The following is a 14,323-nucleotide window of genomic DNA, read 5'->3' on the forward strand; positions in this document are numbered from 1 at the left end:
GAGAAGAACAGAGAGCAGGACCCTACCCAGAGAAGCAGTGACCCCAGAGATGGAGGCAGAGATGTTGATGTGGAGAGATGAAGCGGCTGGGGACTGTAGACCAGAGAGGGAGAGGGGCTGTGTGCTGACAACCGGGGGGCAGGCTTATAGAGTACACCATTTGGTTGTTTGATGATGCATGGAGGGGATTGTAGCCATGGCATGAAACGGTATATGATAGGATGAATATAAAACTAATGTTCTCCCATGTAAACTATCACATAATTCACAATAAAGAAAAATACTTATGAAGATCCAAGACCACAGTTTTCAGTATGGGTTGTACCTCAATGTAAAAAAAAATTAAAATTCTCTACATTGGACCAATAAATGACATCATGATAAATGAAGAAAAGATTAATGTTGCCAAAGACTTCATTTTGTTTAGATCCACAATCAACACTCATGGAAGCAGTCCATGCCCACTCTTCAGGTCCAAAAAGGAACTCACCTTTGTGGCCCAAGTAGTGGACAGGTGTAAGGGGGAAAAACAACACTAGTAAGGTATGCTCACTATAAATGATGGAATGATCATTCATTCAAAATCAATGAGGAAACATGTACCCAAGGACAAAGATGACAAGGGAAGGGAAGGAAGGTGGACTGGAAATAGGAGCCACAGGGAGGAAGTGGGATAACTGTTGCTCCTTGGAAGGGATTGCAATCATTGAGATGAAAAAAAAAATGTATTATTTGTTGAACATAACTTATGATCTTGACTGTAAACATTTACTCAATTAAAAACAATTAAAAAAAAAAAAAGAAGAAGTTACATGATGTACTGCATTAGGCAAATCTGCTTCACAAGGCTGCTTTAAAGTGTTCAAGAGCAAAGATGTTAGTTTGAGGACTAAGGTGCACCTGGCCCAAGCCATGGCATTTTCAGTAGCTCCATATGCATGTGAAAGTTGGACAATGAATAAGGAAGACAGTAGAAAAATTGATGTATTTAAGTTGTGGTGTTGGAGAAGAATATTAAAAATACCACAGATTGTTAAAAAAACAACAACAAATAAATCTGTGTTAGTAGAAGTACAGCCACAGGATGGCAAAACTTCATCTCTCATCCTTCTGACATATTATCAGGAGGGACCAGTCCCTAGAGAAGGACATCATGCTTGGTAAAGTGGAGGGTCAGTGAAAAAGAGGAAGACCCCCGACAAGATGGGTTGGCACAATGGTAGCAGCAATGGGCTCAAGCATAATAAAGAAGTGAGATGGGCAGTGTTTGGTTCTGTAGTGCATTAGGTCTCTATGAGTTGGAACTGACTTGATGGCACCTATGGAGCTCTGGTAGCGTAGTGGTTACGAATTGGGCTGCAAACCTCAGGGTCAGCAGTTCGAAACTACCAGCTGTTCCGCGGGAGAAAGATGAGGCGTTCTGCTTCGGTAAAGATTTACAGCCTCAGGAACCCTGTACAGGGTCGCGGTGAGTTGAAACTGACTCCACAGCACATAAAACAACAACAACAATGACAACAGATGGCACCTAACAACAACAGGAGCAGAATATGGAGATGATTTACCCATTATTTGTAGGTGTGAATTTTTTGTTGGTTTCATGGAACCAAAGTATAGCAACATTTTATTTGGTAGCATCAAGTATTTGAATATTCACAGAGGGACTTTCTCTTGGGGTGTTTGTAACTTTGCTTAAAAATGTTTATAAAAAACTCTAATACATTGATTATTTTACATTATTATAAGGATTATTTATCTTAGAAAAATATCATCAGATGTGATCTATCAAGATTGTATTCATTAACAAAATCTCACTCTAGGCCAAGCAGAAATTTTGGATCATAAATTACTAACACTGTGGATAATATTAATGGATAATCTATATTTATCTTAGAAATTATTATTAGATGTGATCTTTCAAGATTGTAAACATTAACAAAGTTTCATGCTAGGTCAAGCAGAAATTTTGAATCACAGATTGTTAATACTATGGATGATATTAATGAATAATCTCCATTATTGAAAAAACAGTATTTTCCTTCTCATTAAAATGTACATTTAGCATTTGGATGCAGAAATAAATCACTTTCTAGTTACAGATATCATTCACTTCTTAATGGGTATGGTTTTCATCGCAGTACTAATGAAACTTGTCAAACTCATTTTTCTTTTTTAAATTAAATCTGGAAGAGATTATTTATTCAGATTCCTCATTTTATTGTTAAGAAACAGAATGCCAGATAGAAGAAATGGGTTTCTAAAAGTCACATGGTTGACTGTGTTGGGGTCTGGACCCATGACTTCTAATGGTTAATTTAGCATCTCCTTTTTGCCCTGTAGCAGCATTGATGGACGCAAGTGTGGCAACAATAGTGAGGTTGGCCCAGGACCAGGCAGTGTTTCGTTCTGCTGTGCATAAGGTCACTATGGGTCGGTACTGACTCGATGGCACCTAACAACAACAAAAACCAGTTCACCACACACATTATCACAGTGTGACCTCCTGAATTCTGAACTATTTTCTCCTGAGATCACATGAATCTTGGTTTCCAAATGAGCTCACTTCCTTTTTCACCTCCCCTGACTTCTTCTTTTTTTTTTTTTTTTTAATACAGGAAAGAGAAGGAGAAGGCTGTAGGGAGGGAAAGAGACCTCATATTAGGCTACAGATTTTTTTTAATTTTTATTAAAAACTCAATAGATACCAATCGCTTGTATCTACTAATCATCAGCTTTCTATTTAATTGCTGTTGTTATTGGTTGCTATGGCCAACTCAAACTCCTGGCAAGCCCATGTGTGTACAGTGGAATGGTTCTATTGTACACATGTGGGTTTGTGAGACTGAAAGGTTTCAGAAGCACATCACCAGTTGTGTCTACCTCAATGTCTTTAAGTGGGTTTGAGTTGCCCACTCTTTAGTTGGTAGTTGAATGCTTATCTGTTTGTGCCACCCACGAATTCCATTTATGAAACAACCTGCAGGAAACTTTATTACCTAATTATACAAAAGGAGCGTTCAGTTTATCTATTGCCATGTAACAAACAACACCACCACTTTGTAGCTGAAATCTTCATTTTGTTACTCATGATTCCATGGGTTAGGATTTTGGGCAGCATTCCACGTGACGTCAGCTTGGTTTGTTCATGTTTTGCTTTCCACTGGAGGCTGCTGGAAGGTGAAAGATGGCTTCACTGCAGTCTTTGTACTACTAGCTGGTGGCTGGAGGGTCTTTATTCTCCTTCCCATGGAATTTCTCTGTGTGGTCTCTCATTCCATTAGAATAGCTTGGATGTCTTTAGGTGACATGTCCACTCTTGTTGAACACAGAAATGGAACAGCATTATTTTTACCACTTTTAATCAATTTAAACAAGTCCCAAGGCTCAGATTCAAGGAATGGGGAAATAAAGTCCTCCTTTTGAAGACATGCACATATGTTGTTGTTGTGAAGTGCCGTCAAGTCGGTTCCGACCCATAGCAACCCTGTATAGTGTGTCCAAGGAGCAGCTGGTGAGCTTGAATCACTAACCTTGCAATCCAAACGGCTTTGCAGTCTGGTGCATTAACCCACAGCGCCATACCAGGACTCCGATATGTACATATAGGCTTGAGCAAATTGTTGGAAATCATCGTTATGCATAATTTACCTCAGAGAGTAGTTCTGTGGGCACCTGTAGTGGCCAGGAACATTATCCCATAGCCTCTTTCCCTTTCTTCCCTAGTACCATTTCAGTAATGTGATTTCCCACATGTTGGGCTTGTGGTAGCAAACAGACACTGGTGGAAAGTTGATCTGCACCCTCTATACGGTTTTCTTAGAACTGAATGGGAAAGGTCTGGTTTCTCTTCTTTCTAAGTCATATATTTAAAAAGTGCCAGAGAAGTGAAGGAACAGATATGAACAATGGCCATATCTTTTCTGTATGAAGTCATAGAGTGGCAGCTGGAGAGACTTTCAGAATGGTATATGAAGAGCTCAGTGGAAACTTTCCCTAGCAAAGCAACCATTTAACTGGTGATACCTATTAAAACAAATAGCAAACAAAAAAATCCCAAACTTTTTTAAATTCTGGAATTGTCTTAAGGTCATACAGCAAACTGAGAACTCTGAGGGGACTTCAAAAGGTTGGTGGAAGAATTCCAGTGCCTCTGAGTTCCAGTTTTCCATCAACTTTTCAGTAAGACAAGAGCCTGTGACATTTGAACCACAACCCACAGAATCAACTACTCCCCATCATCTGAGGACGTGTAGCCAAAAAGACAAGTCGACTTTCTCCCTGAGCTCTCAGTTAAGAGTTATGATTGCACCTCTAGAGGCTGAGGCTGCAGTAATCACTTATCTTCCCAGTTCTGTGTTTTGGAAATGCTGCTTCATGCAGATGTGGTTGAGAGGACTGGAGCACCCTTCCACCATTTATCACCCAGAATTAGGGCAGAATCTCTACTCTAGGGACACCAGGGTCCCCATTGGTTTGCAAGATGGAAATCCTAGGCCAGGAAGTACAAATCAAGAACATCATGGGCTACTCTACCTGCCCAGAGAAGTGGAACATTCCCTGGTTCTGGTACAGTGACACGGAGTTTCTGCCCAGAGATCAAGAAAGGTCATGAGAACAGAGAGTTTTATCACTCTCCCTAAACTCACCATCTCTCTATGAGGACGGTAAAGGTGACTGTGCATCTGACCAAAAATGCTTCCCATGAAGAACAGCAGAGGTTGCGTACTGAGAGGAAATCAGGGGAAATGGACTTCACTTCAACAGTCCAAACACGTCTCTAAACAAATAAACAAGCAAATAAGTAAAAACAGTAGCATCAAAAATAAGACCCAGGGGAGATCAGTACACGGAATTATTACAGTATATTATCTTAAATGCCCAATTTCCCACAAAATATTATAAGACATGCACAGAAACAGGAAAGTGAGAGCCATGAATAGTCTTTGAGCGGGTCCAGATGTCAGACATAGCAGATAAAAAATCTAAGACAGCTATGTGGAATAAAGCACTGGACTGAAAGGTTGATTTGAACCACAAGGTCAGCAGTTCAAATTCACCAGCTACTCCTTGGGAACCCTAGACAGGGTTGCTATGTGTCAGAACCAACTTGACAGCACTAACAACAGTACCAAATCATAAATATGTTCAAAGAACTAAAGGAAATCATGTTTAAGGAGTTAAATGAATACGATGGTGTATAGTGTCTCATCACATGAAGATCATTAAAGATATAGAAATTATATTTTTAAAATGACAAAATGAAAATTCTGGAGTTGAAAAGGAAAACAACTAAAATAAAACAAATCACTGGAAAGGTACAATAGTAGATCTGAGCTGACAGAAGAAAGATCAGCAATCTGGAAGACAAATCAATAGAGATTGGTTGGCTAGTTATGTGCTATGGAGTTGGTTCCAACTCATAATGACCCTGTATGTACAGGGTCGCTATGGGTCGGAACCGACTCGAAGGCACTTAACAACAACAACAATAGGGTATCTAAAGCTATAAATCTTTATGGAAGTAGAAAGTTTCATCCGTCTCCAGCAGAACCGTTGGTAGTTTCAAACTGCTGACCTTGAGGTTAGTAGCCCAGCTGGTCATCACTACATTATCAGATTAGGCATTATAAAGAATAGAGAGGGAAAAATGATGAAAAATGATCAGAGTCTCAATAAAATGTAGTATTCCATTGACCACACAAATATACATATAATGGAAGTATCAGAAGGTGAGAAAAGAAAGAAAGGAGCTCAAAAAGTATTCTAAGAAATAATGTCTGAAAATGCTCAAATTTGATGATATTATTAATCTAAACATCCAAGAAGCTAACAAATTTTGAGTAGAATCCAAGCAAAGAGTCCTGCACCTTGACACATTATAATCAAGATGCTGGACTCCAAACAAAGAGAAAAATGTAAATGTAGCAAGTGAAAAATGATTAGTCAGGTACAAGGGCATCTGAATCTTTGCTCAGAAACAGTGGAGGAGAGAAAGTAGTGAGATGTCATGTTCAAAGTGGGAAACAAAAAACAAAGATTAAATTGACAATCAAGAATCTAATAACCATCAAAACTATTTTCTCAAAAATGAAGGTTAAAGGAAGAAATTCCCATATAAACAAAAACTGAAAGAAACTGTCACTTGGAGAACTGCCTTACAAATAATACTAAAGTAAACTTTTCAGGCTGAAAGCAATTGATAATACCAAGGTGAGTCAAAAATTATCCACACTCTGGTTATATGAAAACACCCATCCACATTCAGGGCTGATGACAACATTGAGCATGCACATGAAATGATTCTATGACCAGTGACAGTGGGTAAAGTCTCAAATCCTTTGCAAATCAGCCATGGCTCTGCCTATGAAATAATACATGACAGGCTTCAGGTTCAAGAGACAGGTACTGAAACACTCACAGAAGAGCATAAACAGAAGTGTTTGCACACTTGCAAACAAAATTTGAATCCGCACTCAAAGGAAGGTAAAAAGTTTCTTAAAAAAAATTGTGACTGGTAATTAGACACGGATTCATCACTAGTAGCCTGAGAGTAAACATCAGAGTATGGAATGGAAACATTCTCAATCACCAAACAATAATAAGTTCAAAAGTCAACAATCAGCTGGAAAATTGATGCTTACAATTTTCTGGGACTCGCAAGGGGCCATATTGGAACACTATCAGGAAAACGTTTCAACAATTAACAGTGCTCATTACGGTGAGATGCTCACTGAAGAGCTGAAGCCTCTACATTGGGATTAAATGCAGAGGACTGCTATCCAAGGGCATTGTGATCTTGCATGAAAATGCACATCTGCACACCTCTGCCCACACTGCTGACACTCTGCAAAAATGTCATTTTGAGGTGTTAAAGCATCCTCCCTGTAGTCCTGATGATACTCCATTAGACTTTCACCCATTTGCTCCATGAAAGCAGCACTTTGAGGACAAAGATTCACCTCTGATGAAGAAATGAAGACAGTGGTACGTTTGTGGCTCACAACTCAGCCTGAAACATTTTTAAATAAGGGAATATGAAAATTTGTTGACAGATGGACAAAGTATATTGAAAAGCAAGGAGATTACATTTAAAAATTATATACTTAGCTTTTCTAAAAGTTGATTAAAATAAATTCTATAGCCAGAGTGGGGATAAGTTTTGACTCACCTTCATATATAGTAATGTGAATCAACACAAAAACTAAATGTACCAGGTTAGGTAAATTATGTAGGTACTATTAAAGACAGTACCTATTGATATCAATGGGTTAAAAGAGCATTTAGAGTGACTATACTACATAAGAGGGAGCTCTGGTAGCATAGTGGTTACGAATTGGGCTGCTAACCTCAAGGTCAGCAGTTCGAAACTACCAGCAGTTCCGTGGGAGAAAGATGAGACGTTCTGCTCCCATAAAGATTTACATACAGCCTTGGAAGCCCTGTGCAGGGTCACTATGAGTCGGAACCGACTCCACGGTACTTTACAACAACAACACTACATAACACTATTCTGTAAAACAAAAAGAAGTAAACAAACATATATACAATGTTTTATCTGGTAGTAGCAAAATACACATGGAACAGTCTTCAGAATGAATAGACCATGTTTAATAGACTGCAGGCTTTATTTAAGAAACATAATAAGCCTCAATACATATAAAACAATTGTAATCATTCAGTGTACATTTTCTGGTGGTAAGGGAATTAAATTAGAAATCAACAGAAGGAAATCTGGAAAATTTGAAAATAAATGGGAATTAGATAACACATTCCTAAATAATTAATGGGACAAAGAAGAAATCAAAAGGAAAAATTAAAAAGATCTTGAGATGAATGAAAACACAGCAGAGCGAAACTCAGGGGATGCAGGGCTTTGAGGGAACTGTGAAGCTGGAAATGTCTACATTTAAAACAGAGAATTGCTCAAACCAATATCTTCATTTTCTTAAGACTGAAAAAGAAGAGCAAACTAAACCCAAAGCAGATGGAAAGAAATAATGAAGACTGTCAGAGTGCAAAAAATTTGAGTGAATAAGAGAGAAACAAAACAACAAAATAAAAAGAGCTGCTTCTTTAAAACAATCAACAAGAGTGACAAATTTTCAGATAGAATGAAAAAAAAATACATCCAAATCTGATTAAATCAAGATCCCCATAAACTGGTCTTAGGTGTGTTGCTGCTCAGATGGGGCAGCATAGTGTATGGAGCAATGGAAAGCACTAGGTTTAGATTCTGAAAGTCTAGGTTCCAACTCAGCTTTTCTATGACCTGGTTATTTAGCCTCAAGCAACTTGCTGAAAGTGAAGAAGACTTAAAATATTAACTGATAAAAATCAAAGAGCACAGCCTTCGGTATGGATTACATCTCAATGTAAAGAAAACAAAAATCCTCACCAATGGTCCAATAAACAACATTTTTATCAACAGAGAAAAGATTGAAGTTGTCGAGGACTTCATTCTTCTTGGATCAACTGTTAACACTCATGGAAGTGGCAGTCAAGAAATCAAACAACATATTGCATTAGTTAAATCTGCTGCACAAGACCTTTTTAAAGTGTTGAAGAGCAAAGCTTGAGGACTAAGGTGTGCCTGACCCAAACCATGGTATTTTCAATAACTTCATATGCATGCGAAAGCTGGACAGTGAATAAGAAAGACCGTAGAATTGATGCATTTGGGTTATGGTGTTGGAGGAGAATATTGAAAGTGCCATGGGCTGCCAAAAGAACCAATAGATCCATGTTGGAAGAAGTGCAGCCAGAGTGCTCCTTGGAGGCCAGGATGGCCAAACTTCATCTCTCATACTTTGGACATATTGTTAGGAGGGACCAGTCACTGGAGAAGGCTATCATGTTTGGTAGGGTGGAGGGTCAGAGATAAAGAGGATGACCCCCCATCAAGATGGATTGACAAAGTGGCAGCATCAATGGGCTCAAGCATGGCAGCGATAATGAAGCTGGCTCAGGATTGGGCAATGTTTCGTTCTGCTTTGCATAAGTCAGTACCAACTCGATGGCACCTAACAACAACAACAATTTGCTTAACCTCGCTGAACTCTAGTTTCACCAGCTAAAAAAACTATAAGATTGGATTAAACAATATCTACAATTTTTCTGAGAGTCCTGGTGTGGCACTGTGGGCTAATGCGCTGAATTGCAAAATTGGTTTGAACCTCAAGGTTGGTGGTTCAAGCTTACTACCAGATGCTCCTAGTAAACCCTATAACAGGGTCGCTAAGAGTCGTAACTGACTCGACAGCACTGACCAACAATACTAACAATGAATGACCCTAAATAATATTTGAGCAGATCCGATATATACTATCTGCTTTAGGAAGGACAAGTAGGTTTCAACTATATTGTAACTTTGGTTGGTTGGTAGAGATTGTCTGCAAAGCTGTGTGAAGAAGATCTGAGCATTCTTATGGACTCAGCAGCCAAAATGCTATTATCTACTAGCATTGCCTTGGGGAAGAATGGGAGCATGATGCAATGCCATTCTGCATATTTCAATTCTCAGGCGGATGCATAGATGTAGATCTTAAATTCTTTCCCTACCATTTTTTTTTTTCTTTTTAATGGAGGCAGGGGTGGTTCATTGGTAGAAGTCTCATCTTCCATTTGGGAGACCTGGGCTCGATTCTTACACCTCATTCATAGCCTCCAGCCATCTGTTTGATGGACACTTCCCTGAAGCTGTGATGTTGAACAGGTTTCAAAGGAACCTTCAGACTGAGACCAACAAGAAAGAAAAGCCTTGAAATCTGCTTCTGAAATTAGCCAGCAAAACCCCTGTGGATCACAACTGTGCAATTTGCAATCCCCCTGTACCAGACAGTGTTGTGTTGTTTTGTGCATGAAGTCCCCATGAGTGGCGGGAATGAGGAAAGTCTCCAGAGAGCTGAACCAACAATATGCTTTTTCTTGGTAGCACAATGCTCCCAAAGTATTCAATGTTAATTAACTGAGAAGGAAATATATCAAAGTGTATCTGCTTTGGCAGCACAATAATGCACTGGACCACAAGGTCGGTTTAAACTGCAAGGTTGGTGATTCAAACTCACCAGCCGATCCTTGGAAACCCTATACAGGATGGCCATGAGTCCGAACTGACTTGATGGCTCTTAACAACAACAATCACAGTTGGTATAGCCTGATGGAATGAAAGCAAAACTTTTAGCAGTTGCAAATTCAGAATTCAGAAGGCGTTTTCTTACCTGTTGAAGGAGTAGTGAATTATAACATCTTAGCTAGTTAGCAGGTATCCTAAAAGCAGTTCCAAGAATGAGTTGGACTGTCAGTGAGGTCCTTGTTTGCAACCATGTTCATTTCTTGCTTCTGTCAAACTCATCCACAGTGTGGAACTCCGACAGAAGCCCCTGAATAAAGATCAGTGTCTTGGAGAGAAGCCAGAGGAGCTGGAGACAGGAGTCTTTTATCACTGCCACCACCACTTCAAGGCTGCTGAGAACAGGGCAAAGGAACAAGTCCATGCCAAGTGGAAACTCGCCACTGCTTCGGCAATATGCTTCGTTTTCATGATTGCAGAGGTCGTGGGTGAGTACTTCTCAAAAAGGCGTCTCTGATTTAACAAACAAACAAAACTCTGCACCATGACAAGAGGGGCACCTAAGTTCTTTTAACAGAAGCTCTTGTGTTTTCTGTAATTATAAAGTAAAAATAGCTCATTGTCGCCAACTTGGAAAATAGAAGGAAAGAAAATAAAATTCATCACTATCTCACACTTGAGTGATAGCCTCTCAAGACATGTGGAGTATTTTCTATTAATATTTCACAGTTTTTATATAATTGAGAGCATACTGAATGGTTTTGACCATGCCGACGAATACATTCTTAATGCCTGAGTAACATTCTATAGTATTTTGTGCTGTGATTTACATAACCATTGTTAGAAATTTAGGGAGTTTTCCTCTGCCTATAGTCCAATACTTAACAATGGTATAATGAAAAACCTTGACTAAAACTCTACCTGCTTTTCTAGTTTTTCCTTTTGAAATGATTTCTAAAAGAGAAAATAATTGGTTGAAAGGCATACATATTTTTAATACTTTTGATGCATATTGCCAAACTGTTTCCCTGAAAATTCAAAACAATTAATATGCCCATCAGCTCTGCATAAGAATGATTCAGTCTCCAAACCTGTATCAGAATTTATTGGCATCTTTTCAGAATCTTTATTAATCTATAGGCAAAAATGATTTATTTTAATATTTATTTATTTGTTACTGTTAGAATATTTTCTGCTTATTTGCTATCTATAATTTTCTCTGTTCACACATGTTCACTTGTCTTTTGTTATCTGTTGCTAACTTACTTAATGAGCTTTGTAATTCTCCATATTGATCTCTGGGAACTCTTTATGTAGCTAGGATGTCATATTTGTTATTAATACTTTTCCAGTTTCTTGTTTGTATTTTAATTTATGTTTAACTTTTGATTTAACATTTAAAACTTTTTATATATATTGAATTTTATGTTGACTCTTTTCCTACTTCACCACATTACTCACTCACTGCCATAGAGTCCATCTGACAACATAGAACTGCTCCGGTGGGTTTCAGAGACTATAAATCTGTATATGGGCAGACAGCCTCATCTGTCTTCTGAGGAGTAGCTGGTAGGTTTGAACTATCTACCTTTTGCTAATAATCTAATGCTTAACCCACTGTGCCATCAGGACTCCTTTGTTGTTACTGTTATTGTTAAGTGCCATTGAGTTGGTGGTACTGGGAAACCCTGTATATGGTTTCCAAGGAGTAGCTGTGGATTTGAACTGCTGACCTTGTCAGATACCAGTGCAGTGCTTAATCTATAGCACCAAACCACCAGGGTCCTTTAAGGGGTTAGTGGTCCTTCCCCATGTAATGCATAGATAAATACTTAGTTTTTTTCTTCATATTTTTGCAATTCATCTTTAAATCAACCCAAACCATTTTTTGCTCTAAGGATTAAAACCCTTTTTCTAAACATTAACAAAAATTTCAGCCTCGTTTATAAAATAATCATTCTTTCTCTCATTGATTTTTTTTTTTTATCTTTCTCTTATCATTAATAAAGAAATTTTAACAGGATTGGAGGAAGATTTATTAACTTGCAATATGCAGATGATACAGTCTTGCTTGCTGGAAGCAAAGAGGACTAAAAATACTTACTGATGAAGTTTAAGGACTACAGCTTTTCACTATGGACTACACCTTAATGTAAAGGAAAAAAAAAAAAATCCTCACCACATGACCAATAAGTAACATCTTGTTAAATGTTAAATGGAGAAAAGATTGAAATTGCTGAAGACTTCATTTTGCTTGGATCCACAATCAACACTCATAGAAGCAACAGTCAAGGAATCAAACAATGTATTGCATTAGGCAGATCTGCTGCACAAGACCTCTGTAAAGTGTTCAAGACAAAGATATCACTTTGATGTGCACCTGCCCCATGTTTTTTTCAATTGCATTATATGAATGTGAAAGTTAGACAGTAAGGAAGACAGTAGAATTAATGCATTTGAGTTATGATGTTGGAGAAGAATGTTAAAAGTACTATGGACTTCCAGAAGAAGAAACCAATCTGTACCACAAGAAGTACAGTCTGAATGCTCCTTAGAAGCAAGATGGCAGGACCTCATCTCTCATGCTGTGAACATATTATCAGGTGGGACCAATGCCTGGAAAAAGACATTATGTTTGGTAAAGTGGAGGGTCAGAAAAAAAAAGACCCCCCAATGAGATGGATTGACACAGTGGCAGCATCACTGGGCTCAAATATCACATTTGTGAAGATGGTACAGGAAGGGGCAGTATTTCTTTCTGTTGTGCATAGGGTCACGATGAGTTGGAACTGACTCAATGGCACTTAACAACAATAATAGGAACTAGTCTAAGGTGTTTAATTGTTTTGTGTTCCTATTTTTCTGCTAGTGACATAACCTAATTAATGCAAATGTTATGATAACTGTTGGTCTCTTCTCATTATTTGTTTAACAAAAAAGGTAATGGCTATTTATGCCTGATTATGATAAACACTGAAATGTGAACCACAGGTCAGCAGTTCAAGCCTACTAGTTGCTGCACATGATAAACATGAGGTTTTCTGCTCTGACAAATAGTTAAAAGTCACAGAAATCTTACGTAGGGTCACTGCAAGTCAGAACCGACTTGACAACATGTAACAACAACAAATCATTCTATTAAACAAATTAAACCTGAGAATCATTTTATCTTCTCTTAAAATGTATCTATGACTTTATTTGTATATAAAATTAGGAACAAACATTTAAAAAATATCAAGTTTTCTTATCTAGGAAGATGTTGTTGTTAGGTGCTGTCTAGTTGGTACTGGCTCATAGCAACCTCATTCATAACAGAATGAAACACTTCCTGGTCTGTCAACATAATAATCATTGCTATGTGTGAGCCCATTGCTAGTGTCATTGTACCAATCCTCTTGTTGGGGATTTTCCTGTTTTTCTTTGACCCTCTACTTAACCAAGCATGATGTCCTTTTCAGGGACTGGTCCCTCCTGATAATATGTGTGAAGTATGAGAGACAAAGTCTGGCCACCCTGGCTTCTAAGGAGCATTCTGGGTGTACATCTTCTAACGCAGATTTGTTTGTTCATTTGGCAGTCCATGGTATTTTTACTATTCTCCTCCAACATCACAACTCAAATGCATCAGTTCTTCTACAGTCCTATTTATTCATTGTCCAACTTTAACACACATATAGAGGTTATTGAAAATACCATGGCTTGGGAGAGGTGCACCTTAGCTTAGTTCTCAAACTGACATCTTTGCTCTTCAACACTTTGAAGAGGTGTTGTGTAACAGATTTGCCTAATGCAATACGTCTTCTGATTTCTTGACTTCTGCTTCCATGAAGAATGAAAATGAAGCCTTTGACAACTTCAATCTTGTCTACATTTATATTGATGTTATTTAATGGCCCAATGGTGAGGGTTTTTGTTTGCTTGACTTTGAGGTGCAACCCATACTGAAGGCTGTGTTTTTTTGTTTTCATCAGTAAATATTTTAAGTCCTCTTCACTGTCAGCAAGCAAGATTGTATCATCTGCATATCTCAGGTTGTTAATGAGTCTGTCTCCAATCCTGATGCCATGTTTTTCTTCATATAACCCAGTTTCTCGGATATTTGCTTTGCATAGAAATTGAATAAGCATGGTAAAAGAATACAAACCTGGTGTACACCTTCCCTAATTTTAAACTATTCAGGGTTCCCTTGTCCTGTTCAAACGACTGCTTCTTGGTCTATGAACAAGTTCCTCATAAGCACAGTTAAGTGTTCCA

General features: G+C 38.2%; 1 protein-coding gene across 1 annotated transcript in view; it reads left to right on the forward strand.

Moving 5' to 3' along the window:
• The window catches only part of SLC30A8 (solute carrier family 30 (zinc transporter), member 8), a 70,715-nt gene that overhangs the window by 6,776 nt on the left and 49,616 nt on the right, over positions 1 to 14,323 (forward strand). The window contains exon 2 of the mRNA XM_006830827.1: positions 10,358 to 10,557. Coding sequence (XP_006830890.1) covers positions 10,358 to 10,557 — 200 coding nt within the window. The remainder of the gene's footprint in view (positions 1 to 10,357; positions 10,558 to 14,323) is intronic.

Source organism: Chrysochloris asiatica, unplaced genomic scaffold, assembly GCF_000296735.1.
Source record: "Chrysochloris asiatica unplaced genomic scaffold, ChrAsi1.0 scaffold00001, whole genome shotgun sequence".
Lineage (NCBI taxonomy): Eukaryota > Metazoa > Chordata > Mammalia > Afrosoricida > Chrysochloridae > Chrysochloris > Chrysochloris asiatica.